This window comes from Hyperolius riggenbachi, chromosome 5, assembly GCF_040937935.1.
Source record: "Hyperolius riggenbachi isolate aHypRig1 chromosome 5, aHypRig1.pri, whole genome shotgun sequence".
Taxonomy (NCBI): Eukaryota; Metazoa; Chordata; class Amphibia; order Anura; family Hyperoliidae; genus Hyperolius; species Hyperolius riggenbachi.
The window spans coordinates 181,740,467-181,768,311 of NC_090650.1; the positions used below are offsets into that span (position 1 = coordinate 181,740,467).

The 27,845-nt window shown below is 45.7% G+C and overlaps 1 protein-coding gene across 1 annotated transcript in view; it reads left to right on the forward strand.

Annotated features, from left to right (window-relative positions):
• Nucleotides 1-27,845, forward strand: part of LOC137518507 (polycystin-1-like protein 1) — a 330,792-nt gene that overhangs the window by 242,547 nt on the left and 60,400 nt on the right. Inside the window, exon 12 of the mRNA XM_068236461.1 lies at nt 3,946-4,125. Coding sequence (XP_068092562.1) covers nt 3,946-4,125 — 180 coding nt within the window. The remainder of the gene's footprint in view (nt 1-3,945; nt 4,126-27,845) is intronic.

Genomic DNA, 27,845 nt, shown 5'->3' on the forward strand with positions numbered 1-27,845 from the left:
GTATACAGTGCTAGGCTAGCTTAGCTGAGGTCTGTGTGTAGGCCAGGCCTGCTAGGTAGTCTAGTAGCCTGTAGGTAGGTTAGGGATTAGTTCTTAATTATTTATCTGTTACTGTGTTAGTTTAGTGTTAGATTAGCATTAGCAGTACTATGGTCAGCAGCATCTGTCTCTCACTGTGATTCTGCAGCTGCTGCCTGTAGTGTGAGTGTGTGACAGTCAGTTTTAGTGTCACTCACTGTCGCTCTCTTCTTTTGTCACTAGTGTTCTGCTCCATTACCAGAGTCAGTTCAGTTTAGGTAGTGACTGACTGACTAGACTTGCTGCTACTTACTTTTATTTGTTGTAGTAGACTAGTGGCTCACTCACTATCACTAACAGGTGCCCAGGAGATCTGCTGAGTCTGACTAGGCAACTCTACATGGTAAAGCTGCCTAGAGAGGAGGTGCCATCAGCAGCAGCATCCTCCTCTAGTCAGCACCAGCGTTTGACCCACATGATGGCAGACTACATGGGGTCCTTCAGCGGGCTTGACGCTGAGGCCCCCGTGGACCCCATGGAGTACTGGGTCAAGAGTCTGGAGATATGGAAGTATGCCCTGGAAGTTCTGTCCTGCCCCCCTTCCAGTGTTCTGTCGGAAAGATGCTTCAGTGCAGCTGGTGGCTTGGTCACAGAGAAGCACTCTCGTCTGTCCACCCAGTTTGTGGACAGACTCACCTTCCTTAAGATGAACCAGGTTTGGCCCCTGCTGTCAGCAAGAGGGGAACATGAGGTGGCTGGGAATAGTGCTATGGCAGACCAACAGTCAACACCACAACCTCCTGCTAATTAGGCCTGGTTCTTCTTCTTTTTGCTGTGGTACCACTGCTAGGTGCCATGGTCTAATGCTGTAATACTGCTGCTGCAACACGCTACTCCTCCTGGTGCTGCTGAATGTACCTCCTGCTGACTGGGATTCCACCACTAGAGTCAACAGTCTAATTCGCTGCTGTCACACGCCACCAGCTACTATGCCAACAAAATAGCTATGTTGTTTTTGTTGTTAAAAAAATGGTTTCATTTTCTTGAAGTGTCTGGGATGAAAACTGTGCTGTCCGAGTTGTGGGGAGGCCCCAACTGCGGCTGTACAACCGCTTCCTGGAATCTCACAAATTATTTCATTTGATTCTGCTACGGTACCACCGCTAGGTGCCATGGCCTACTATGTTGCCTGCTGCCACACGCTACTCCTCCTGCTGCTACATAGCCCTGCTCCTGCTGTCTGTGCTTCCACCATGAGAGTGCCACAGGCCACTGCTGTTGCTAGCTATTATGCTAACAAAATAGCTGTTGTTTACAAAAAAATTGTTTCATTTTCTTGAGGTGTCTGGGATGAAAACTGTGCTGTCCGAGTTGTGGGTAGGTCCCAACTGCGCCTGTACAATCGCTTCCTGGAACCTCACTGTTGTCATGGTTTATTGGTGCCGTGGTACCACCGCTAGGTGCCATGGCCTATCATGTAGTACTGCTGCTGCCACACTCTACTCCTCCCCCTCCTCCTGCTGCTTGTATATCCTGCTCTCTGTGCTCCCACCACCAGGATCCACAGAAATAAGACACCACTAGCTATTGCGCCAACAAAATGGCTACACTGTTGTACCCCCTAAAAAATAGGTGTCTAGGTTGAAAATTGTGCTGTCCCAGTTGTGTATTGGACACAATGTGAGCTTCACATCCACTGTCTGGAACCTCCTGGTGTATTCTCTGTGTTTATTTACAACCTGGGTACCACCGCTAGGTGCCATAGCCTATTATGCTGCCTGCTGCCACACATTACTCCTTCTGCTGATGCTGCTTTTACCTCCTGCTCTCTGTGTTCCCACCACCGGGGTCCACAGAATAAGGTGCTGCTGCCATGCTCCACCAGCTATTATACCACAAAAATAGCTATGTTGTTGTAAAATAAAATGCTGAGGTGTCTAGGTTTAAAATTGTGCTGTCCCTGTTGTGTATTGGACACAACGTGAGCTTCACGACTGCTGTCTAGAACCTCCTGGTGCATTCTCTGTGTTTATTTACAGCTGTGGTACCACCGCTAGGTGCCATGGCCTATTATGCTGCCTGCTACCACACGTTACTTCTCCTCCTCCTGCTGCTGCTCTCTGTGCTCTCACTGCCTGCTCTCTGTGTTCCCACCACCAGGGTCCACAGAGTAAGGCACTACTGCCTTGCGCCATCAGCTATTACGCCACAAAAATAGCCATGTTGTAAAAAACAAAAATAGTTCTGACGTGTCTGGGTTTAAAACTGTGCTTTCCCAATTGTGTATTGCACGCTGTCCCAATTGTGTATTGTTGTGGTACCACTGCCAGGTTCCATGGCCTTCTCTGATACCAGCTAGTTTGTCTGCAATTTATGCCAATGTAACATGCATGATGTCACAGAAAAAAAAAAGATTGAAAGCCGCAAGACTGAGTAGAAGAAGAAGGTGACAAAGAAGAAGAAGGTGAAGAAGATGTTGATAAAGATGAAGATTAAAAAAGTTGATGAAGAAGAACTACAGCTTACATAGATTAGATCAGACACACACACACACACACACACACACACACACACACACACACACACACACACACACACACACACACACACACACACACACACACACACATTATTCCCCCCCCCCCCATATATATAATTGAAATTTTTTAAAAAAAAAACATGATGCATAATGCATCATTTCATGTAAAAAAAGGATTTAGAAGCAATTTAAAGGGGAATTTGTGATTCCGACTCGTGGTTCCGGGCTCAATACGTGATTTCGACTCAAATCCGTACTCTTTCCATGATCGTGATCATGGCCAATCCAGAAGTGGGCGGAACTGGGATGGGATTCACTCGAATCTGTGATTAAGGGTATCCGAGTAACCCTAGTCGGAGGTAATGGTTCTTGCATTCCATGTGTCAGAGGTAATGGTTGCTGCATTTATTTATTTGATGGTCATAGTGGCTACATTTTAATTAGTAAAGATTTATTTTGAACATAGTGAAGAGAAATTTTGTAGCAAGTGTAGGTTATGTGGGTGGGGCTGTGTGTGAGTGGGGTTTGAGGATTGGCGGGTGTGGCTTGCAGGTGTATGGGGCCCCATAATCTCTTATTGCTCGGGGGCCCCATGAGTTGTCAGTCCACCACTGGACTGGTTGGGACTGAAAAAAGTTACGGGACCCAGTACCGGAGCTGGAGAAGACTGAGGATGGCGGCGTGGGAGCAATCCATGAGCATGGGGCTGGAGGAAGCCCCAGGTATGCATAAAACTTTTATTTTAAAGCAGCTCTGGTTTCCTTTAAGTTTTGTGCTATGGAATAGCCTTATGGTGCTAATCTATTATAACTTTAAGAAAGGGCGAGCAAAGACCATGGCAATCCTTTCAAAGGGAACTTCAAGAAGGAGAAGTGGTAACAATGAACTTCAGAAATTGGGTATTGAGGCATCTAACACACTGAACAAGAACTACTTTTTTTAATATCCTGCTGTACACCAGGCCAATAAAAGTACCTCCGAATTATTGGATCATGCAGGAGATGGTGTACTACTCTAACAAAATGTTTTAAATGCAACACAAAATATTTCTGAGAATAACCATGGGTACATAGCACAGCAGTTTTCTTATTCTAAAACTTTATATGAGTTACCTATCACATAAGTTTTCACTCAAGTCACAAGATTACCAGAGTTGAATGCAATAATTGTGTTGCTTGTGCTCCTGTGTTTACAGGGAACACAATAACATATGCCACTGGGAAGGGAAGTTTTTTTTTGTTTTTTTTTTATTTGTAAAACAGAATGTGAACATTCATATTGAAAATCAAACTCAAGACAAAATACAGTATATGCAGACAGCGACCCTGCATATGCTTCAAATGTTTTTACATGTATAATACTAATCTTATGGTTTTATTTTATTGAAGAATTTCTACTTTGATGAATTTGAAGATTTGATAGATGAGCTTCTGTTTCGATTAAATACCATATCAGATAGCCTCCATCATTCACTTCCTGAAAAATCATATTGTTATACAGAAGAGGAGGAAGGGATCAATAACTGTGATACCTATTCAACTTGTTCTTTCACACAAACAGCCACAGAGGTACAGTATAACATTTATACATGTAAAATGTGAGTCTTTTTATTTGATCTCAGCTCTTAAATTTCAAAGTGCATTCTTTAAAGAAACCTTTGCCCCTATGAGCCTGATGAATATTTACAAATGTACTGCTGTTCTTTGCACCTTATTCTTGAATAATATGTTTGATTCACTGTGCCAATGTGATATTTATTTTATGTGTGTGTGATGCCTGGTACACACCATGCAATTTCCCATCAGACAGACAAGTTAAATCGATTATTTCTGATCTGATTTCAGATTGTTTTTCTGATCGATTTTCTCATCACTTCTTTACAAAATCGATCAGAAAAACGATTGGAAATCAGATCAGACCTGTTGGAAATAATTGTTTTGATCCATGCATCTAATGGGAAATTGCATTGTGTGTACCAGGCATGAGGGTGTAATAACATAATCTGATGAGATTGGCAAAACCTTTTGTCTCAGTTACCATAGATCATAAGCTTTGCAAGGTGCTGAACATTTTCATCTTTAGGCTATATTCAGGGGCGTAGCAATACGGGTTGCAGAGGTTGTGACCGCATTGGGGCCCTTGTGCCCTCCCTCAACTGAAGTATAAGCTCTCTATTGGTCCTGTGCTCATAATAATCACTTCTATAGATACTTTGAATAGTGGTAATCATTAACTAGCTGTTCCCCATCCCCTTCTTGCACCTCTGACGCTGTAATTGCCATTGGCAGGTTTTGGTGCGCCGTATCAATTGTTATTTATAGAATACTTGGGGGGCCCATTTGTAAAACTTGCATCGGGGCCCACAGCTTCTTAGCTATGCCACTGGCTACATTCACATTGGAGTGTTGCGGTATAGCATAATTGCCACTTTGTAACATGCGGTATAACGACGTTTAGCATTGTAACACACTGCATGCAGTGCATTACTAAAAAAATGGGCATATTGACAGTAACAATGAAGCATATTTTGTATTTACTATATGCTTTAGTGTATGCAACGCAACGCGCAGATGTACGCCATCACTTTCCCATTCAACATTTTTGGGTAAAAAATAAGTATATATACTGTGTGTGTGTATATATATATATATACATATATATATATATATATATATATATATATATATATATATATATATATATATATATATAATATGTGTGTGTGTGTGTGTGTGTGTATATATATATATATATATATATATATATATATAAAAATATATATATATATATATATATATATATATATATTTTAAATACATAGTTACCTTAGGGACGGAACTTTTTAATTAGGGCTTGTAAGTAGGGTTGGACGCAAAACTGAAAAAAGACACCTTTATTTCCAAATAAAATATTGGCCCAACATTGTACTAAGGAAAAAATTTAAACATTGCAATAACCAGGACAAATGGGCAAACAAAATGTGTGGGTTTTAATTACGGTAGCATGTATTATTTTAAAACTATAATGGCTGAAAATTGAGAAATAATGAATTTTTTCCATTTTTTTTCTTCTTTTTCTTTTTCCTGTTAAAACACATTTAGAATAAAGTAATTTTTAGCAAAAAGTACCATGCAAAGAAAGCCTAATTGATGGCGAAAAAAACAAGATATAGGGCTTGATTCACAAAGGAGTGCTAACTGTTAACTGTTGAATTTTTGCACTAAATTGTTATCGTCTTCGCACGAAAATTCGTGTTTGCGCGCGAAACCGATAATGGTTAATTGCGAGTTTTCGTGCGAAGACGATAACAATTTCGTTTGCACGTGAAAATTCGCGTTTGCACGTGAAAACATTTAATTGCGCGCAAAAATTCGCGATCGCGCGCAAATGTGAAAATTCGCGCAAAAACGGCCGTGCTAACATTTAGCACTCTTTTGTGAATCAAGCCCCTAGATTGTTTTGTTGTAGTAGTAATAAAGTTATAGGTGAATGAATAGAATGAGCGCTGACAGGTGAAAATTGCTCTGGTTTTTTAAGGGGAAAACCCCCTTGGAGGTCAAGTGGTTAAAGTCAACAAAAGTAAAATACATGATCACTGTGCTAATATCGATTGAATTAACATTTTTATTAATTTGCATTATACATGTATTATTATCTAAATCACTCACAAGGAGCTGTGATTAGATTATATTAATGGCTCACAGGAAGCTGTGATTAGAAGAAAAATTCAGGTGTGGTTTCTGTTGAGGATAAAAGGTGACAAAAGATGAAAGTCTGGCACAATCCATGTCAGCAGGAGAACACCATTTGGTATCGGCTGACTTCCTGACAAGAAAAGCAGCTGTGCGATGCTAAGAAAAAAAAAAGACATTTGGAGGCACTTCTTTAAAGTAAATGTGAATCGATTTCCCCCCCCCCCCCCCAAAAAAGAAGTTATATACGCGCCTAAAAAAAAAGTTACATACTCGCTCTCCCTTCCCCCTTTTCATGCCAGGTTCAGGTATTCGACCAGTCACATACACTTTCGGGGACCCTCAGAAGACTTCAGAAGGAGCCCCAAATGCTTCTGAAGACAGGTGGCTCCGTACTGGTGCATCGCACATGTGCAGTATGGAGTCACCCATCTTCAAAGCATTTGTGACCACAAGCGCTTCTGAAGCCTTCCGAGGGCATAATACATATGCTCTGGAGAGAATTATGCTCTCCCTATTACATAACTAATAAGAAGAATATTTCAAATGCACAATTTTCACCCCTTTAAATCAAGTTCACCACTTCATCACAGTTTGATTGTGTTACTTCTCCATGATTTGCATATGAGAGAGGTAGACATCTGTGGCAAAAAGAGCATATGCAGTAGAAGATCAAGGACAATAAAGCCCCGTACACAATAGGGGATCTTTGGGTGATCTGTGTTGCCCGGCAGGGATTGGTACAGGTCCGTAGAGATGGCTCAAACCTCCGATTTTGGGTTCGCGATCACAAACAAGACAAGATGTTCCCTGCAAAAACCGCACCACTCCATATAAATCAATATAAATTCATCTTTATTCAAAAAAGCAAGGTGATAAAAACACTAAAAACAAAAGCCATAGGGGGGAAGTGGGTAACTGACAATTGTGTATATATATATATATATATATATATATAAATAATATATAATAATATAATAATAAATATATAAAAAAATTTGTGAAGGCTACAGTGCAATTGTTTATATATATATATATATATATATATATATATATATATATATATATATATATATATATATATATATATATATATATATATATATATACATATATATAAATTTGTGAAGGGTACAGTGCAAAATTGGATCAATTACACCCAAGTATGAACAATATCACCGTGTGTATAAATTCATGAAGGGTACAGTGCTAAAAATAAGATCAAATACACCTAAGTATAAATATAGATAAGTACAATAGATCCACAAAATGTGAATAAAATTGATCACAAAAAATATATATAAATAAAAATCCCCAGCACAGTGTGGGTAACATCAAAGTAAGTGTCAACAAAACAACATGTGCAAAAAGATGAGGAGATGACTAGCAATGAGTCCAGCATCCCCCAATAATGAACTAGGGTGCAAAGTCAATAGGGCAAGTAAGTGCATGAGTGAAAGCAAAAGTGACAGTGCTGATAAAGTGCATAGGGTGGTGCAAATGCACACCGCCCAAGTAGAAGAGGCTACCCCCAAAGAGAAAACATGAAAGGTGTAACTCAGAGCAGTCCCCCTCAACAATCCACGGCGGCTTCCTCTGGGCATACTGGATGCTAATGTCACACTGGTTTTATAGTCCAAGGACCTGCATTGCACTAGCAAGGGGGTGTGGCTAATCTAATCACTGTGTGCGGCCACACACAATGAGGAAGTTTCAACAGCACTGATCAGCACTGCGTCACTTCCCCCTACCTAAAACAGGAGGATTGTGGGAAATGTAGTCACGGGCAGAGTAGAAAAAAAACGAAGAAGAAAAAAGATAAAACAGTATAGAGTAGAAGACTACTCAAATGATATGTATAGAATAATGAGTTGCACAATATAGACATCAAAAATTGAATCCATAAACAAATTTATAAGCGAATGCATATTTGAAGGGGCACTGGCATGGCGAAAAACTCTGCCCCCAGACCCATAAAGCTCCACTCCCGGACCCATGGAGCTTTGCCGCCCACAGGCAATATACTGTGATTCTCTCCTCAGCACAGTGTGACCATGCAAGGATGGAGATGCTGTTGCAGATTAAGCCCAGCTCAACAGACAAGTAGAGGGATTTAAAAGGTAAATTACTGTCTACTCCTTACTGCCCTTCTTCATGCAGCCTTCTCTGAACCCTCCAGCACCCTCAGACCTCAGTAATTCTTCTCTCTCCCTATCCACCCTCAGCACCCTCAGTAGCCCCTCTCTCCCTATCCATCTGCAGAACCCTCAGAAGGGCATTCTCTGAACTACAGTGTCTGCAGGCTTGTCAGTGTGCGGGAGTGCAATACAGAGCTGCTGTTCTATAACGGCAGGGCAGGTTTTAGTCTTTGTGCTCCTGAGGCAAACATTGGGAGGATGACCCCTCCCACAAACCTTGCTCTCCCCCAAGAAAGAGTAAAAACCATGTAGTTCTCAGTCTAATGCAGTCAAGCGGGTGAGCAGCAGTAATGCTATGTCGTATCGAGACGCGCAACAAATGCAGCAGAACCCTCGACCACTGTCCCCCTAAATGTTACATGTGCCCCCTGGTGAATTAAAATATCTCACCTGTCTGGCCACCAAGAGTCCGCCTGTTCTTCTTCCGCATATTCAGGTCCTTCATGGCTTCAGCCTACAGCACTAGAATGCGTGTGACGTAGAGATGGCCCAAATGGTTCACCGGTGGACAGTACCCGGCGAAATTCAGCTGTTCGCGTCCGAGGCGGGAAGCGAACACATGGCGTGTTGGACTCGCCCCCTATACCTCCTCATTGGGCTAAACTTTGACCCTCTACATCACAGTCAGCAGACACATGGCAGCCAATCAGGCTGCACTCCCCCACGGACCACCTGCCCTCCCTATAAAAATGCAGCAGCGTCGGCCATATTCTCAGTCTCTGGCTGCTGCTTTAGTGAGAGAAAAGGTCAGGTTGCTGCAGAGACAGAGACAGTTAACTAGGCTGTGCAGCTTGCTCCTTCCTGAAATTTATTGCTGAAAGCACCCCAAAAAAGCCTTTTGGGGGCTAATATTGTTCTGATGTGTTTTGTTTTTCCTCTGTGACACACTGCACACAGTTCCAGCTGGCCCTTGTAGTCCACCAGCACACTCTATTACCAGTGCATATCTTTCAACTGTATTTGTGATTCCACTTACTATAGCATAGCTCTCTGTGTGGGTGACACACTGCATACAGCACACAGTTCCAGCTGGCCCTTGTAGTCCACCAGCATATTCTATTACCAGTGCATATATTTCAACTGTATTTGTGATTGCACTTACTATAGCATACTGTAGCTCTCTGTGTGGGTGACACACTGCTTAAAGCCCATAGTCCACACACCTGGCCCTTGTTGTAGTCTGCCAGCACACTCTATTACCAGTGCATATCTTCCAACTGTATTTGTGATTGCACTTACTATAGCACAGCTCTCTGTGTGGGTGACACACTGCTTAAATCCCACACTCCACGCAGCTGGCCCTTGTTGTAGTCCACCAGCACATTCTATTACCAGTGCATATCTTTCAACTGTATTTGTGAATGCAATTACTATAGCATAGCTCTCTGTGTGGGTGACTAGAGATGGGCCGAAACTCCAATTTTTGGTTTGCGAACTTCCGCGGAAGGTTTGGTTCGCGCGAACTTTCGCGAACCGCAATAGACTTCAATGGGGAGGCGAACTTTGAAAATTAGAAACACTTATGCTGGCCAGAAAAGTGATGGAAAAGATGTTTCAAGGGGTCTAACACCTGGAGGGGGGCATGGCGGAGTGGGATACATGCCAAAAGTCCCGTGGAAAAATCTGGATTTGACGCAAAGCAGCGTTTTAAGGGCAGAAATCACATTGAATGCTAAATTGCAGGCCTAAAGTGCTTTAAAACATCTTGCATGTGTATACATCAATCAGGTAGTGTAATTAGTGTACTGCTTTACACTGACAGACCAAACTCACTGTGTAACGCACCTCAAACAGCTGATTGTGTAGTGACGGCCGTGCTGGACTGTTGCGCAATATGGCGAGATTGCTCTTCCTCAGTAATATCAAGTAATGTCTGACTGCCTTATCAACTTTCGATGGTTCTTTTTCTAGCATTGTTAAAGCTTAGCTTACATCTATTTTTTTTTTAAATTACATTTTCTACTTGCTGTTCAGTACCTGCAACGAGAATCTGTTATGGAGGGCAAGTCTGCCATTGTCACCACGGGTAATGGCCGGGGAATCAAGGTTCGATTCCGGTCCGAAGTGGGAGCCTGAGACCCATGCTGTACCTGCCCTGACCGTGCTTTGCAGACCAGGCATTTGTGGTCAGATGGACCCTTGACCCAGCGGAAGACAAACCAACTCGAAAGCATTTGCCAAGAATGTTTTATGGAGGGCAAGTCTGCCATTCATTCAACTGTGTGAAAATTTCGATGGTACTTTCTCAGTACCATGGTGACTGACCACGGGTAATGGCCAGGGGGAATCTTGGTTTCTATTCCACTCCGGAGTTGGAGCCTAAGAAATGGCTACCACCACACATCCAGGCAAGGAAGGCAGCAGGCATGGCATGCCCGCCCCGAGGTAGTGACCAAAAATAACAATACGGGAGGACTTTCGAGGCCCTGCTGTGTATGTGAAATGAATCAACTTTAAATCCTTTAACGAGAATCTGTTATGGAGGGCAAGTCTGGTGGTGCCTTCACTGCGATTCTCACAGGTTGGTCTCCTCCTCAAGAAGGCGAGAATCTTTTATGGAGGGCAAGTCTGCCATTGTGAGTGACCACAGGTAATGGCCGGGGAATCCTGATTCTATTCCGATCCGGAGTTGGAGCCTAGGAAACGGCTACCACCACACATCCAGGCAAGGAAGGCAGCAGGCATGGCATGCCCGCCCCGAGGTAGTGACCAAAAATATCAATACAGGAGGACTTTTGAGGCCCTAATGTAATTAATCAACTTTAAATCCTTTAACGAGAATCTGTTATGGAAGTCAATGATTGCATCATCACCCTCCTTTTACGAGAATCTGTTCTGGAGGGCAAGTCTGCCATCCATTCAAATGAAAGGTATGCACTGACTGCCAGGTATAATACAATGTGCAGTCACAAATGCAGTGAAAGGTATGCAGTGACTGCAAACAGCCGTTTGTGTAGTGATGGCCGTGCTGAACTGGTGCGCACCATGACGAGAGTGCAGGTGATGGTGGCTTTATAGCCCATATGGTAGCCCGGGCCCGGCTGATATAGCTAAATGACAGAACAGTGACTGTCCAGCTGATCAAATTTGGTCTGACCACAATGAAGCAACGACCTTATTATCTTTGGTGTGCCAACCCCCGAGACACTCATATAGCCAGCGATCATTGCTTCATTGTGATAGGCAAGCCCCTTCACCGCGGCAAGGTAATGATCACGAAGGGGGATGGGCACATGTACATGCCTTTTGTTTTGTTGTTGCAGCCGCCCGCAGTGCAGCCAGAAAAATTAGGCAGGCATGTAGACGCCCCATAAAAAATTATTATAGCGGCCGCTGTTACCAGCGGCCTAAAAAATTCAGGAATCCGCCTGGAGTCCTAGACCCTTTTGGTGGTGACGGAGAAGGCAGTAAAGCGGCCAGCGGGCAGAGGTGCTGTGTGGGGAGCGCCTTAGTCTTGGGGTAGGCAGCCATTCACATGGCGGCAGTAAAGGCAGTAAAGCGGCCGGCGGGCAGAGGTGCTGTGTGGGGAGCGCCTTAGTCTTGGGGCAGGCAGCCATTCAAACGGCGTGCAGGCAGAGATGCTGTGTGTGGGGACTGACTTAGTCTTTGGGCGGGCAGTAGCCCTCCAGGATCCATGCCTCATTCATTTTGATAAAGGTGAGGTACTGAACACTTTTGTGACTTAGGCGACTTCTTTTCTCAGTGACAATGCCTCCAGCTGCACTGGAGGTCCTTTCTGACAGGACGCTTGCGGCAGGGAAAGACAGAAGTTGGATGGCAAATTGGGACAGCTCTGGCCACAGGTCAAGCCTGTGCACCCAGTAGTCCAAGGGTTCATCATCGCTGCTCACAGTGTCTACATCCACACTTAAGGCCAGGTAGTTGGCTACCTGCCGGTCCAGGCGTTGGTGGAGGGTGGATCCCGAAGGGCTACGGCAAGGCATTGGACTAAAGAATGTCTGCATGTCCGACATCACCATGAGATCGCTGGAGCGTCCTGTCCTTGCCTGCGCGTGGACATGGGAGGAGGATTACTGGCAGTGGTACCTTTATTACGTTGTGCTGTGACATCACCCTTAAACGCATTGTAAAGCATAGTTGCCAGCTTGTTCTGCACGTGCTGCATCCTTTCCACCTTCAGGTGTGTTAGTAACAGGTCCGCCACTTTGTGCCTGTACCGAGGGTCTAGTAGCGTGGCCACCCAGTACAGGTCATTCCCCTTGAGTTTTTTTATACGGGGTCCCTCAACAGGCTGGACAAAATGAACGAGGCCATCTGCACAAAGTTGGATCCAGACGTACTACCCATCTCCTCTTGCTCTTCCTGAGTGACGTTACGTAAGTCCTCTTCCTCCCCCCAGCCATGAACAATACCACGGGAACGTGGAGCAGCACAAGCCCTCTTTGACGCCTGCTGCGGTTGTTCTTCTGCCGCCGCCTCTTCCGCCTCCACAGAAACACCTTCCTCATCATCCGAGTCTGACTCCTCCTCTTCTCCACACGACTCCTCTTCTTCCTCCTCCTCCCCACTCTGTGCTGCCGCAGGTGTTGAGGAAACATCTTGTTCGGATGAAAATTGCTCCCACGACGACTCCTGCCGTAACTGTTCTTCTTCACGCTCCTCCACAGCTTTATCCACCACTCTACGCTCGCCTTGCTCCAGGAAGTAAGCGTAGGGGATCAAGTCGCTGATGGTGCCTTCAGTGCGACTCACCAGGTTGGTCACCTCCTCAAACGGCCGCATGAGCCTGCATGCATTTTGCATCAGTGTCCAGTTCGGTGGCCAGAACATCCCCATCTCCCCAGACTGTGTCCTTTTACTGTAATTGTACAGGTACTGGGAGACGGCTTTCTCCTGTTCTAGCAGGCGAGAGAACATGAGCAGGGTCGAATTCCAGCGGGCTATCGCATATCAAGCGTCTCACCGGCAAGTTGTTTCTACGCTGAATGTCCGCAAAGCATGCCATGGCAGTGTAAGACCGCCTGACATGCCCACACAACTTCCTGGCCTGCTTCAGGACGCCCTCTAAGCCTGGGTACTTTGACACACATCTTTGAATGACCAGATTCAACACATGTGCCATGCAGGGTACATGTGTCAGGTTTCTCAAATTCAAAACGGAAAGGAGATTGCTGCCGTTGTCACACACCACGTTTCCGATCTCCAGCTGGTGCGGGGTCAGCCAGTGCTCCACCTGTTTGTTAAGAGCAGCCAGGAGAGCTGGTCCAGTGTGACTCTCCGCTTTAAGGCAAGACATGTCTAAGATGGCGTGACACCCTCGTACCTGGCATGCAGCATAGGCTCTGGGGAGATAGGGCTGTGAAGCGGGCGAGGAGATGGCAGCACCACTAGAGTTGAACTGCCACTCAGCCAAGGAGGAGGAGGAGGACGACAGCGAAGAGGATGTAGCAGGAGGAGTAGGAGGTGGCAAGAGGCCTACCTGCAAGCCGTGGAGGTGTCACTAGTTGGTTCGCTGCGCAGCCACGTACTCCCTGCTTGCCATCGTTCACCAGGTTGATCCAATGGGCTGTGTAAGTAATGTAGCAGCCCTGACTGTGCTTGGCAGACCAGGCATCCGTGGTCAGGTGGACCCTTGACCCAACGCTGTTCGCCAGAGATGACACCACTTGCCTCTGAACTTCACGGTACAGTTTAGGTATTGCCTTTCTAGAAAAATAAGTGCGGCCTGGTATCTTTCACTGCGGTGTCCCAATGGCCACAAATTTACGGAATGCCTCAGAGTCCACCAACTTGTATGGTAATAGCTGGCGAGCTAATAGTTCCTCCACGCCAGCTGTCAGACAGCGGGAAAAGGGGTGACTGGCAGAAATTGGCTTCTTCCGCTCAAACATTTCCTTCACGGACACCTGGCTGCTGTGGGCAGAGGAGCAGGAACTGCTCAAGGGCAGAGGCGGAGTAAAGGAGGGTGGCTGTGGAGGTGCAAGAGAGAAAGCGGCTGAACATGCTGCACCTGAAGGAGGAAGAGGAGAAGGAGGGTGGCTTTTCTTTTGTGTGGTTTTGCTCAGGTGTTCTTCCCATGGCTGTTTGTGCCTTTTCTCCAGGTGCCTTCGTAAGGCACTTGTCCCTACATGAGTGTTGGCCTTTCCACAGCCCAATTTTTGGAGACAGAGAGAACAGATGGCTTTACTCTAATCTGAGGCAGACACATCAAAAAATGTCCACACGTCTGAGCCACCCTGGGGTGTGGGCACTATGGTGGCCTCAGAGTCAGCAGCTGACGTTGAAGGGCATGTTGGCTGGCTGTCCATAGCTGGCGATACATGGTGCCGGACACTGCCACCAGCTGTTTCTGAGGACGAGCTCCCCCTGCTTCTTTCAGCAACTCGTCTCCTCCTACTCCTCTCTGACTCCCCCTCTGAACTGTCCTCCTGTTTATCTCTTCTATTGGGAACATACGTGACGTCCATAGAATCATCATCATAATCATCCTGCCCAGCTTCGCTTTCATCAGACACCTCCAAAACTGCACCAACAGCAGGTACTTCATCATCCTCCTCCATTACGTCCATATTGTCATCTAACTCACACATATGAGGTGGTGTAACTTGCTTAGCGCCTTCATAATGTTGTAGCAGTAGTGGGTGTGAATCAGTGATTTCACCACCAAATAACTCCTGCGAAGTGTCAAATGCAGTGGATGTGGTGCTTGTAGTAGCGCTGGTGGCTGCGGGAGATGAGGTATTCTGTGTTAAATAGTCAACCACGTCCTGACAATTTTGGGAGGTGATGGGATGTGCCTTCTTCTGAGCACTGTACTTTGGGCCAGGACTACACAAAATCACATCAACACGACCAGGCACACACCTGTCAGGTAGCCTTCCTCTGGGTCTGCCGCTACCTTTTCCGCGACCTGGCTTGTCCATTTTGTCCATATCGGGGGGGGGGGGGGGGGAAATGAAGTGAAAGGTATGCACTGATTTGACTAATACAATGTGCAGTCACACAGGTGCAGCAGTTAACAAGTATGCACGGAGTGGTATATCATACTGCGTGCACTCACGTAGGTAGGTGGGTTCAACAGCTAGGTAGGTATGTGCAGTAATGGTAATGAAGGTACAGGAGAAGGGGGGGAGGAGGGTCGGCACTACAGCTGGATCAGTATCTGATATGGAGGACCAACAGGGCCATAGCGCATCCCACTTGTGACATAATCAGCGTGCTCTGACTGGAAACGAACAGAAGTCAGGTAGATACAACAAAGAGTGCGGAGTTGGCACTGCTGCAAACTGTGCTTTAATCCACAGGTGGTAGTTCATCACATTGCGTGCAATACAAATAAGGTAAACATACCGTGCGGTGGGGGCTGTAGGCTGTAAGCTGGTGGTGGGTGCTGGGTACAGGAATAGCCTTACGGCCGTTTCGCGCTAACTGGGCGCTTCTATGGAGGCTGTGAAGCGTAGAAGCGCCCAGATAGCGCGAAAGGGCTGTAAAGCTATTCCTGTACCCAGCACCCACCACCAGCATACAGCCTACAGCCTCCACCGCACGGTATGTTTACCTTATTTGTATTGCACGCAATGTGATGAACTACCACCTGTGGATTAAAGCACAGTTTGCAGCAGTGCCGACTCCGCACTCTTTGTTGTATGTGCAGTAATGGGTATTACAATGAGCAGCTGCCTATCACACACACAGGTACAGTAGTCACTGAATGTGCTGCGCCTGGGCTGGCAGTGGAACTGCACACAGTATGAATTACAAAAGCTGTCGCCGCAACACAAGTGCAGTAATAATGGGTATTACACAATGTGCAGCTGATACAGTTAGTCACTGAATGTGGTGGGCCTGGCTGGCAGTGACACTGCACACAGTATGAATTACAAAAGCTGTCACCGCAACACAAGTGCAGTAATAATGGGTATTACACAATGTGCAGCTGACTGACACAGGTAGTCAGTGTCACTAGTCACTGACTCACTGTCTGATTGTGCTGGGCCCGGGCTGGCACAAACACAGTATGAATTATCAAGGCTTTCTATAATGCAACACAAGTGTCAGTGACACACAGAAAAAAAAATCACAAGAACAGGATTAGCTCTCAAGAGAGCTGTTGTGGGGTGCTATTATAGCAATAAGAATCATCCAGGAGCAAGCTAACAAGCCAAGAGCCCAACTAATCTTTCCCTAGGAGAAACAGTCTGCAGCACCTCGCCCTACTCTCACTATAACAGGCACACGAGTGAGTGTAATGGCCGGAGGGGGGAGTGGCTCCAGGACTGAGGCCTGATTGGCTACAATGTGCCTGCTGACTGTGATGTAGGGGGTCAAAGTTGACCCTAATGGAGCATTATGGGGGCAAACCGAACTTCCGGGAAAGTTCGCTTCGTCTGGAACCGTTCGCCGGCGAACCGTTTGGCCCATCTTTATGGGTGACACGCTGCTTACAGTCCACAGTCCACACAGCTGGCCCTTGTTGTAGTCTGCCAGCACACTCTATTACCAGTGCATATCTTTCAACTGTATTTGTGATTGCACTTACTATAGCATACCTCTCTGTGTGGGTAACACACTGCTTTCAACCCACAGTCCCAGCTGGCCCTTGTAGTCCGCCAGCACACTATTACCAGTGCATATCTTTCAACTGTATTTGTGATTGCATTTACTATAGCATATGTTTCTGTGTGGGTGACACACTGCTTAACCACTTCCCGACCGCCGTATATACAATTGGCGGCCGGGAAGTGGACGCCGCAAGGACCGCCGTATTGACAATTGGCGGCGGTCCTTGTATGGGCATGGGCGGAGCGATCGCGTCATCCGTGACGCGATCCTCCGCCTCCGCCTGGCGCCGCTCACCCGCCGCAACATCCCGCCGGCTATACGGAAGCGCCGGCGGGATGTTAACCCCGCGATCGCCGCATACAAAGTGTATAATACACTTTGTAATGTTTACAAAGTGTATTATACAGGCTGCCTCCTGCCCTGGTGGTCCCAGTGTCCGAGGGACCACCAGGGCAGGCTGCAGCCACCCTAGTCTGCACCAAAGCACACTGATTTCTCCCCCCCCCTGCCCCAGATCGCCCACAGCACCCATCAGACCCCCCCCTGCCCACCCCCCAGACCCCTGTTTGCACCCAATCACCCCCCTAATCACCCATCAATCACTCCCTGTCACTATCTGTCAACGCTATTTTTTTTTTATCCCCCACCCTGCTCCCTGCCCCGTCCTGATCACCCCCCACCCCTCAGATTCTCCCCAGACCCCCCCCCCCCCCCCAGACCCCCCCTCCCCCTGTTTACTGTATGCATCTATCCCCCTGATCACCTGTCAATCACCTGTCAATCACCTGTCAATCACCTGTCAATCACCCATCAATCACCCGTCAATCACCCCCTGTCACTGCCACCCATCAGCCAGCCCCTAACCTGCCCCTTGCGGGCAATCTGATCACCCCCCCACACCAATAGATCGCCCGCAGATCCGACATCAGATCACCTCCCAAATCCATTGTTTACATCTATTCTCTCCTCTAAACACCCACTAATTACCCATCAATCACCCATCAATCATCCCCTATCACCACCTGTCACTTTTACCTATCAGATCAGACCCTAATCTGCCCCTTGCGGGCACCCAATCACCCGCCCACACGCTCAGATTGCCCTCTGACTCCCCCTTATCAATTCACCAGTGCATCAATTACATCTGTTCTTCCCTGTAATAACCCACTGATCACCTGTCAATCACCTGCCAATCACCTATCACCCATCAATCACCCCCTGTCACTGCCACCCATCAATCAGCCCCTAACCTGCCCCTTGCGGGCAATCTGATCACCCACCCACACCATTAGATCGCCCGCAAACCCACCGTCAGATTACCTCCCAAATGTATTGTTTACATCTGTTATCTTCTCTAAACACCCACTAATTACCCATCAATCACCCATCAATCACCCCCTATCACCACCTGTCACTGTTACCTATCAGATCAGACCCTAATCTGCCCCTTGCGGGCACCCAATCACCCGCCCACACGCTCAGATTGCCCTCAGACCCCCCCCCCCCTTATCAATTCGCCAGTACATTAATTACATCTGTCCTTCCCTGTAATAACCCACTGATCACCTGTCAATCACCTGCCAATCACCTATCACCCATCAATCACCCCCTGTCACTGCCACCCAACAATCAGCCCCTAACCTGCCCCTTGCGGGCAATCTGATCACCCACCCACACCAATAGATCGCCCGCAGATCCGACATCAGATCACCACCCAAGCGCAGCGTTTACATCTATTCTCTCCTCTAAACACCCACTAATTACCCATCAATCACCCCCTATCACCACCTATCACCACCTGTCACTGTTACCCATCAGATCAGACCCTAATCTGCCCCTTGCGGGCACCCAATCGCCCGCCTACACGCTCAGATTGCCCTCAGACCCCCCCTTATCAATTCGCCAGTGCAATATTTACATCTGTTCTCCCCTGTAATAACCCACTGATTACCTGTCAATCACCTATCAATGACCCATCAATCACCCCCTGTCACTGCCACCCATCAATCACCCCCTGTCACTGCCACCCATCAATCACCCGCTGTCACTGCTACCCATCAATCAGCCCCTAACCTGCCCCTTGCGGGCAAACTGATCACCCACCCACACCAATAGATCGCCCGCAGATCCGACATCAGATCACCACCCAAGCGCAGTGTTTCCATCTATTCTCTACCCTAAACACCCACTAATTACCCATCAATCACCCCCTGTCACTGCTACCTATCAGATTAGACCCCTATCTGCCCCTAGGGCACTCAATCACCCGCCCACACCCTCAGAATGCCCTCAGACCCCAGCCCTGATCACCTCGCCAGTGCATTGCTTGCATCTATTCCCCCCTCTAATCACACCTTGAGACACCCATCAATCACCTCCTGTCACCCCCTAGCACACCTACCCATCAGATCAGGCCCCAATTTGCCCCGTGTGGGCTCCTGATCACTCGGCCAAACCCTCAGATCCCCCTCAGACCCCCTTCCGATCACCTCCCCAGTGCATTGATTGCATCTATTTTCCCCTCTAACCACCCCCTGAGACACCCATCAATCACCTCCTGTCACCCCCCTAGCACTCCTATCCATCAGATCAGGCCCAATACAACCTGTCATCTAAAAGGCCACCCTGCTTATGACCGGTTCCACAAAATTCGCCCCCTCATAGACCACCTGTCATCAAAATTTGCAGATGCTTATACCCCTGAACAGTCATTTTGAGACATTTGGTTTCCAGACTACTCACGGTTTTGGGCCTGTAAAATGCCAGGGCGGTATAGGAACCCCACAAGTGACCCCATTTTAGAAAAAAAGACACCCCAAGGTATTCTGTTAGGTGTATGACGAGTTCATAGAAGATTTTATTTTTTGTCAAAAGTTAGCGGAAATTAATTTTTATTGGTTTTTTTTCACAAAGTGTCATTTTTCACTAACTTGTGACAAAAAATAAAATCTTCTATGAACTCGCCATACACCTAACGGAATACCTTGGGGTGTCTTCTTTCTAAAATGGGGTCACTTGTGGGGTTCCTATACTGCCCTGGCATTTTAGGGGCCCTAAACCGCGAGGAGTAGTCTAGAAAACAAATGCTTCAAAATGACCTGTGAATAGGACGTTGGGCCCCTTAGTGCACCTAGGCTGCAAAAAATTGTCACACATGTGGTACCGCCGTACTCAGGAAAAGTAGTATAATGTGTTTTGGGGTGTACTTTTACACATACCCATGCTGGGTTGGAGAAATTTCTATGTAAATGGACAATTGTGTGTAAAAAAATCAAACAATTGTCATTTACAGAGATATTTCTCCCACTTAGCATGGGTATGTGTAAAAATACACCCCAAAACGCATTATACTACTTCTCCTGAGTACGGCGGTACCACATGTGTGGCACTTTTTTACACCCTAAGTACGCTAAGGGGCCCAAAGTCCAATGAGTACCTTTAGGATTTCACAGGTCATTTTGCGACATTTGGTTTCAAGACTACTCCTCACGGTTTAGGGCCCCTAAAATGCCAGGGCAGTATAGGAACCCCACAAATGACCCCATTCTAGAAAGAAGATACCCAAAGGTATTCCGTACGGAGTATGGTGAGTTCATAGAAGATTTTATTTTTTGTCACAAGTTAGCGGAAAATGACACTTTGTGAAAAAAAACTATTAAAATCAATTTCCGCTAACTTGTGACAAAAAAATAAAAACTTCTATGAACTCACCATACTCCTAACGGAATACCTTGGGGTTTCTTCTTTCTAAAATGGGGTCATTAGTGGGGTTCCTATACTGCCCTGGCATTTTAGGGGCCCTAAACCGTGAGGAGTAGTCTTGAAACAAAAATGACCTGTGAAATCCTAAAGGTACTCATTGGACTTTGGGCCCCTTAGTGCAGTTAGGGTGCAAAAAAGTGCCACACATGTGGTATCGCCGTACTCGGGAGAAGTAGTATAATGTGTTTTGGGGTGTATTTTTACACATACCCATGCTGGGTGGGAGAAATACCTCTGTAAATGACAATCTTTTGATTTTTTTACACACAATTGTCCATTTACAGAGGTATTTCTCCCACCCAGCATGGGTATGTGTAAAAATACACCCCAAAACACATTTTACTACTTCTCCCGAGTATGGCGATACCACATGTGTGGCACTTTTTTGCACCCTAATTGCGCTAAAGGGCCCAAAGTCCAATGAGTACCTTTAGAATTTCACAGGTCATTTTGAGAAATTTCGTTTCAAGACTACTCCTCACGGTTTAGGGCCCCTAAAATGCCAGGGCAGTATAGGAACCCCACAAATGACCCCATTTTAGAAAGAAGACACCCCAAGGTATTCCGTTAGGAGTATGGTGAGTTCATAGAAGATTTTATTTTTTGTCAAAAGTTAGTGGAAATTGATTTTAATTGTGTTTTTTCACAAAGTGTCATTTTCCGCTAACTTTTGACAAAAAATAAAATCTTCTATGAACTCACCATACTCCTAACGGAATACCTTGGGGTGTCTTCTTTCTAAAATGGGGTCATTTGTGGGGTTCCTATACTGCCCTGGCATTTTAGGGGCCCTAAACCGTGAGGAGTAGTCTTGAAACGAAATTTCTCAAAATGACCTGTGAAATCCTAAAGGTACTCATTGGACTTTGGGCCCTTTAGCGCAGTTAGGGTGCAAAAAAGTGCCACACATGTGGTATCGCCGTACTCAGGAGAAGTAGTATAATGTGTTTTGTGGTGTATTTTTACACATACCCATGCTGAGTGGGAGAAAGATCTCTGTAAATGGACAATTGTGTGTAAAAAAAATTAACAAATTGTCATTTACAGAGATATTTCTCCCACCCAGCATGGGTATGTGTAAAAATACACCCCAAAACACATTATACTACTTCTCCTGAGTACGGCAATACCACATGTGTGGCACTTTTTTGCAGCCTAACTGCGCTAAGGGGTCCAAAGTCCAATGAGCACCTTTAGGCTTTACAGGGGTGCTTACAATTTAGCACCCCCCAAAATGTCAGGACAGTAAACACACCCCACAAATGACCCCATTTTGGAAAGTAGACCCTTCAAGGTATTCAGAGAGGGGCATGGTGAGTCCGTGGCAGATTTCATTTTTTTTTTGTCGCAAGTTAGAAGAAATGGAAACTTTTTTTTTTTTTTTTTTTTTCACAAAGTGTCATTTTCCGCTTACTTGTGACAAAAAATAATATCTTCTATGAACTCACTATGCCTCTCAGTGAATACTTTGGGATGTCTTCTTTCCAAAATGGGGTCATTTGGGGGGTATTTATACTATCCTGGAATTCTAGCCCCTCATGAAACATGACAGAGGGTCAGAAAAGTCAGAGATGCTTGAAAATGGGAAAATTCACTTTTTGCACCATAGTTTGTAAACGCTATAACTTTTACCCAAACCAATATACACTGAATGGTTTTTTTTTATTAAAAACATGTTTGTCCACATTTTTCGCGCTGCATGTATACAGAAATTTTACTTTATTTGAAAACTGTCAGCACAGAAAGTTAAAAAAATCATTTTTTTGCCAAAATTCATGCCTTTTTTGCTGAATATAATAAAAAGTAAAAATCGCAGGAGCAATCAAATAGCACCAAAAGAAAGCTTTATTAGTGACAAGAAAAGGAGCCAAAATTAATTTAGGTGGTAGGTTGTATGAGCGAGCAATAAACCGTGAAAGCTGCAGTGGTCTGAATGGAAAAAAAGTGTCCGGTCCTTAAGGGGTAGAAAGCCCTAGGTCCTCAAGTGGTTAAAGCCCACAGTCCACACACCTGGCCCTTGTTGTAGTCTGCCAGCACACTCTATTACCAGTGCATATCTTTCAACTGTATTTGTTATTGCAATTACTATAGCATAGCTCTCTGTTTGGGTGACACACTGCGTAAAGCCCACAGTCCACGCAGATTGCCCTTGTTCTAGTCCGCCAGCACACTCTATTGCCAGTGCATATCTCTCAACTGTATTTGTGATTGCACTTACTATAGCATATGTTTCTGTGTGGGTGACACACTGCTTAAAGCCCACAGTCCACACACCTGGCCCTTGTTGTAGTCTGCCAGCACACTCTATTACCAGTGCATATCTTTTAACTGTATTTGTTATTGCAATTACTATAGCATAGCTCTCTGTTTGGGTGACACACTGCATAAAGCCCACAGTCCACGCAGATTGCCCTTGTTCTAGTCCGCCAGCACACTCTATTGCCAGTGCATATCTTTCAACTGTATTTGTAATTACACTTACTATAGCATAGCTCTCTGTGTGGGTGACACACTGCTTAAAGCCCACAGTCCACGCAGCTGGCCCTTGTTGTAGTCCGCCCCACCAGCACACTCTATTACCAGTGCATATCTTTCAACTGTATTTGTGATTGCAATTACTATAGCATAGCTCTCTGTGTGGGTGACACACTGCTTAAAGCCCACAGTCCACGCAGATGGCCCTTGTTATAGTCCGCCAGCACAATCTATTGCCAGTGCATATCTTTCAACTGTATTTGTGATTGCACTTACTATAGCATAGCTCTCTGTGTGGGTGACACACTGCTTAAAGCCCTCAGTCCACACACCTGGCCCTTGTTGTAGTCTGCCAGCACACTCTATTACCAGTACATATCTATAAACTGTATTTGCAATTGCACTTACTATAGCATAGCTTTCTGTGTGGGTGACAAGCTGCGTACAGCACACAGTCCCAGCTGGCCCTTGTCGTCTGCCAGCAGACACTATTACCAGTGCATATCTTTCAACTGTATTTGTGATTGCACTTACTATAGCATAGCTCTCTGTGTGGGTCCACGCAGCTGGCCATTGTAGAAGTCTGCCAGCACACTCTATTACAAGTGCATGTCTTTTAACTGTATTTGTGATTGCACTTACTATAGCATAGCTCTCTGTGTGGGTGACACACTGCTTAAAGCCCACAGTCCACACAGCTGGCCCTTGTTATAGTCCGCCGCACCAGCACACTCTATTACCAGTGCATATCTTTGAACTGTATTTGTGATTGCACTTACTATAGCATAGCTCTCTGTGTGACACACTCCATACAGCCCACAGTCCCAGCTGGCCCTTGTAGTCCGCCTGCACAGTCTATTACCAGTGCATATCTTCCAACTGTATTTGTGATTGAACTTACTATAGGATATCTCTCTGTGTGGGTGACACACTGCATATAGACCACAGTCCACACAGTCATTTGGTTGCGCACACTGCTTTTACAGCACTTCAGCCTTTGTACAACCATTGTAATATCACAAGTGCATATCTCTCTGTAACAAGGAAGGGGGACACCAAGAGCCCTATATAGTGTAGTATGTACTGGTTCAAGTTGCGTGAAAAAGGTGGTTGTAAGAATTATACTCACAAAGCTGGGTTACCATGCAGGTAACCACTATATAGGCAGGTGGGGAGATTAGACCTGTCCCCACTCAGGATTAAGAAGTTGCTCTCTGCAGTTCAGAAAAAAGGGGCAAAATCAGACTGTATACAATGGTACAGAGGAGCCAATAGTGTAAAATATTGATAAAAGGTTTAAAATAAGGGAGGTTAGTGGTTGACTTACCTCCCCGATGTAAACACAAGATCAAGTTGATTTAGCGGGGGGAGGGAGGGAGGGTTTAGTGAAAAAAAAGTGAGAAAGAAAGAAAATTATTTAAAAAAAAATAAAATAAATATTTGTAAAAAAATAAATAAACACTGTAGGAGGATCAGACCCCACCAACAGGAAGTTCTGTTGGTGGGGAGAAAGGGGGGAGGGGAATCACTTGTGTGCTGTGTTGTGCAGCCCTGCAGCTTGGCCTTAAAGCTGCAGTGGCCCAATTAACAAAAAATGGCCTGGTCCCAAGGAGGGTTTAACACCGCGGTCCTCAAGTGGTTAAGGGTGATGTCACAGCACAATGGGAAAGAGGTGCCAGTAATCCTCCTCCCATGTCCACGCAGGCAAGGACAGGATGCTCTAGCGATCTGATGGTGATGTTGGACATGCAGACTTTCTTTAGTCCAACGCCTCGCCTAAGCCCTTCGGGATCCACCCTCCGACAACGCCTTGGCTGGCAGGTAGCCGACTACCTGGCCTTAAGTGCAGATATAGACACTATGAGCAGTGATGAACCCCTGAACTACTGGGTGCGCAGGCTTGACCTGTGGCTAGAGCTGTCACAATTTGCCATCGAACTTCTGGCTTGCACCACCTCAAGCGTCCTGTCAGAAAGGACCTTCAGCGCAGCAGGAGGCATTGTCACTGACAAGAGAAGTCGCCTAGGTCAAAAAAGTGTTCAGTACCTCACCTTTATTAAAATGAATGAGGCATGGATCCCGGAGGGCTGCTGCCTGCCCAAAGACAGTCAGTCCCCACACAGCATCTCTGCCTGCACACCTCTACTGCCTGCCCGAAGACTAAGTCAGTCCCCACACAGCATCTCTGCCTGAATGCCTCTTGACTGCCTTTTCCGCCACCACCGACAGAGTCCAGGTGGATCCTGAATGTTTAAGGCTGCTGCTGGCAGTGGCCACTACCAAAAATAATAATAATTTTTCTGGTGTGTGTACATGCCTAATTTTTCTGGCTGCACTGTGGCTGCAACAACAACAAAACAAAAGGCATGTACGTGTCAATTCCCCTTCGTGATTGTTACCTTGTCGGGGTGAAGGGGTTTGCGTTTCACAATAAATCAATGACCTATATGAGTGTGTTGGAGGCCCAATAAGGTTGTTGCTTCATTGTGGACAGACTAAATTCGATCAGCTAGACACTCGCTGTTGTTCTGTGATTGAACTACCTCTGCCCGAGCATATAGGCTGGAAAACCGCCATCGCCTGCACTCTTGCCAACGTGCGCACGAGCACGGCCATCACTACACAAACATTCAGTTTATAAAGAAATGATTGCATCCGCACTCCAAATATTAAATATGTGCACATATGGTGTGCTAGCCACAGGACCAAAGGAGGAATTTAAAGAAAAAAGAAGCAAAAGCAATCCTGCACAAACTGCTGCACCACCAGTTATAAATATAACAAAGCTTTATTGAACATTCTGTATAAACATCATAAAAACATTTTAAAACAATTGCTATGAACAGCAAATCACCACAATACAGTATTATGTGGGAACAAAATCACAAATGCCTCACCTCCTATATCACAAACGAACCCTAATGGCTGCCAAAGATAGTACTTAACGTGGGTTTATGAATTGAGCCCACTATTAGGTATATGAGACCTGGGTCTGGGCTAATAGCTGCAAAATATATATATGTAAGAAGGGTTAAGTAGGAACCACCAATAAAAGATCTCCTATGAACAACCGTGAGAAGAAAATCAAAGAAAGTGCTAAAGTGTAACAATATGCTCATGAATCATGAGAGATCATAAATATAGTCATGTATGAACAGTGCAGATCACGGATACCTGTGTATTAAGGGGTATACATACGTAGCCAAAGATGGTGGATAGAGGCAGCCATGGAGTATGGGTGGAGGGAGGCACACAAGATGCTCCACGCGTGGCGTGGTTCAAAAGGACCACTTCCTCAGGAGCGGTGCATTGTGGGTAGGAATTTGCTTAAGAGCTAACTACACAAACATTGCCGCCGAAAGGACCGACATTTTATGTCCTGAGAATGTCAACTAATGGCAACCCTTTGCGGCTGTTTGTGGCAGTGCGTTAAACAGTGAGTTTGGTCTGTCAGTGTGAAGCAGTACGCTACTTACACTACTTGATCCATGTATACACACGCAAGATGTTTTTAAGCACTTTATGCCTCCAATTTAGGAATGTAATGTAATTTCTGCCCTTTAGAGATTATAACCCGACTCTGCCTCAAATACGTGTATCCCACTCCGGCATGCTCCCCTCCAGGTGTTAGACCCCTTGAAACACCTTTTCCATCACTTTTGTGGCCAGAAATAGTCCCTGTATGTTTTAAAATTCACCTGCCCATTGAAGTCCATGGTGGTTCGCCCGGTTCGTGCGAACTCGAACTTTTGCGGAAGTTCGCGTTTGTGGTTCGCAAACCCAAAATCTGAATTTTGGGCCATCTCTGGTGTGACATCACCCACGTGCTACATGCTATGCACAGCAGTCAAGTGGGTTGCAAATGAGGAAGAAGAGCAGGTAGACTAGTGGCAGCAGACAGGTGGGAGATATGAATGCACACGCACCAGGGGATACATGTAACATTTGGGGGAACACCGACAGTGGCGACAACGCGAGGGTGATTCACGGGATTTCATGCTGAAATCGATCGGAAATAAGTCTGTGGTGTTTGGGCAGTCAACAGATCTCTCTGATATGATTCAGTTCGAGAGAGATCTGTCTCTTACAGTGCTGACTATAATTATTCATACCCCTGGCAAATTTTGACTTAGGGCCCCTTTCCACTATCGCGAATTCGCATGCGTTTGCCGCATGCAAATTCGCATAGCCAATACAAGTGGATGGGACTGTTTCCACTTGTCAGGATTCCTTTGCGTTTTTCTGTGCAGAAAAAATCTGCACGGCAGAGCCATCAGAATTCGCATACTGCATACCGCTATGCGACTCGCATACAATGTATTTAATAGAGAATTCACATGCGGTATTGGTATGCAAATTTTCATGCAAATTCGCAAACAATTTCGCATGGAATCAATGGAAAATCACACAGGCACTGCCATGGTTAAATTCTCATACATCGTCATCCATGCGAAATCGTATGTGAATTTGCATGAAAATTCGCATATAACCGCATGCGAAATTCGCATTTGCATGCAAATTTTTACCACGGCGATTCCCAAAGCACAAGTGGAAACGGGCCCAAAAAGTTACTTTTATACAACCAGCAAGTAATTTTTTGAGGGGTAGTGACATAGGTGTCTCCCAAAATATAATAAG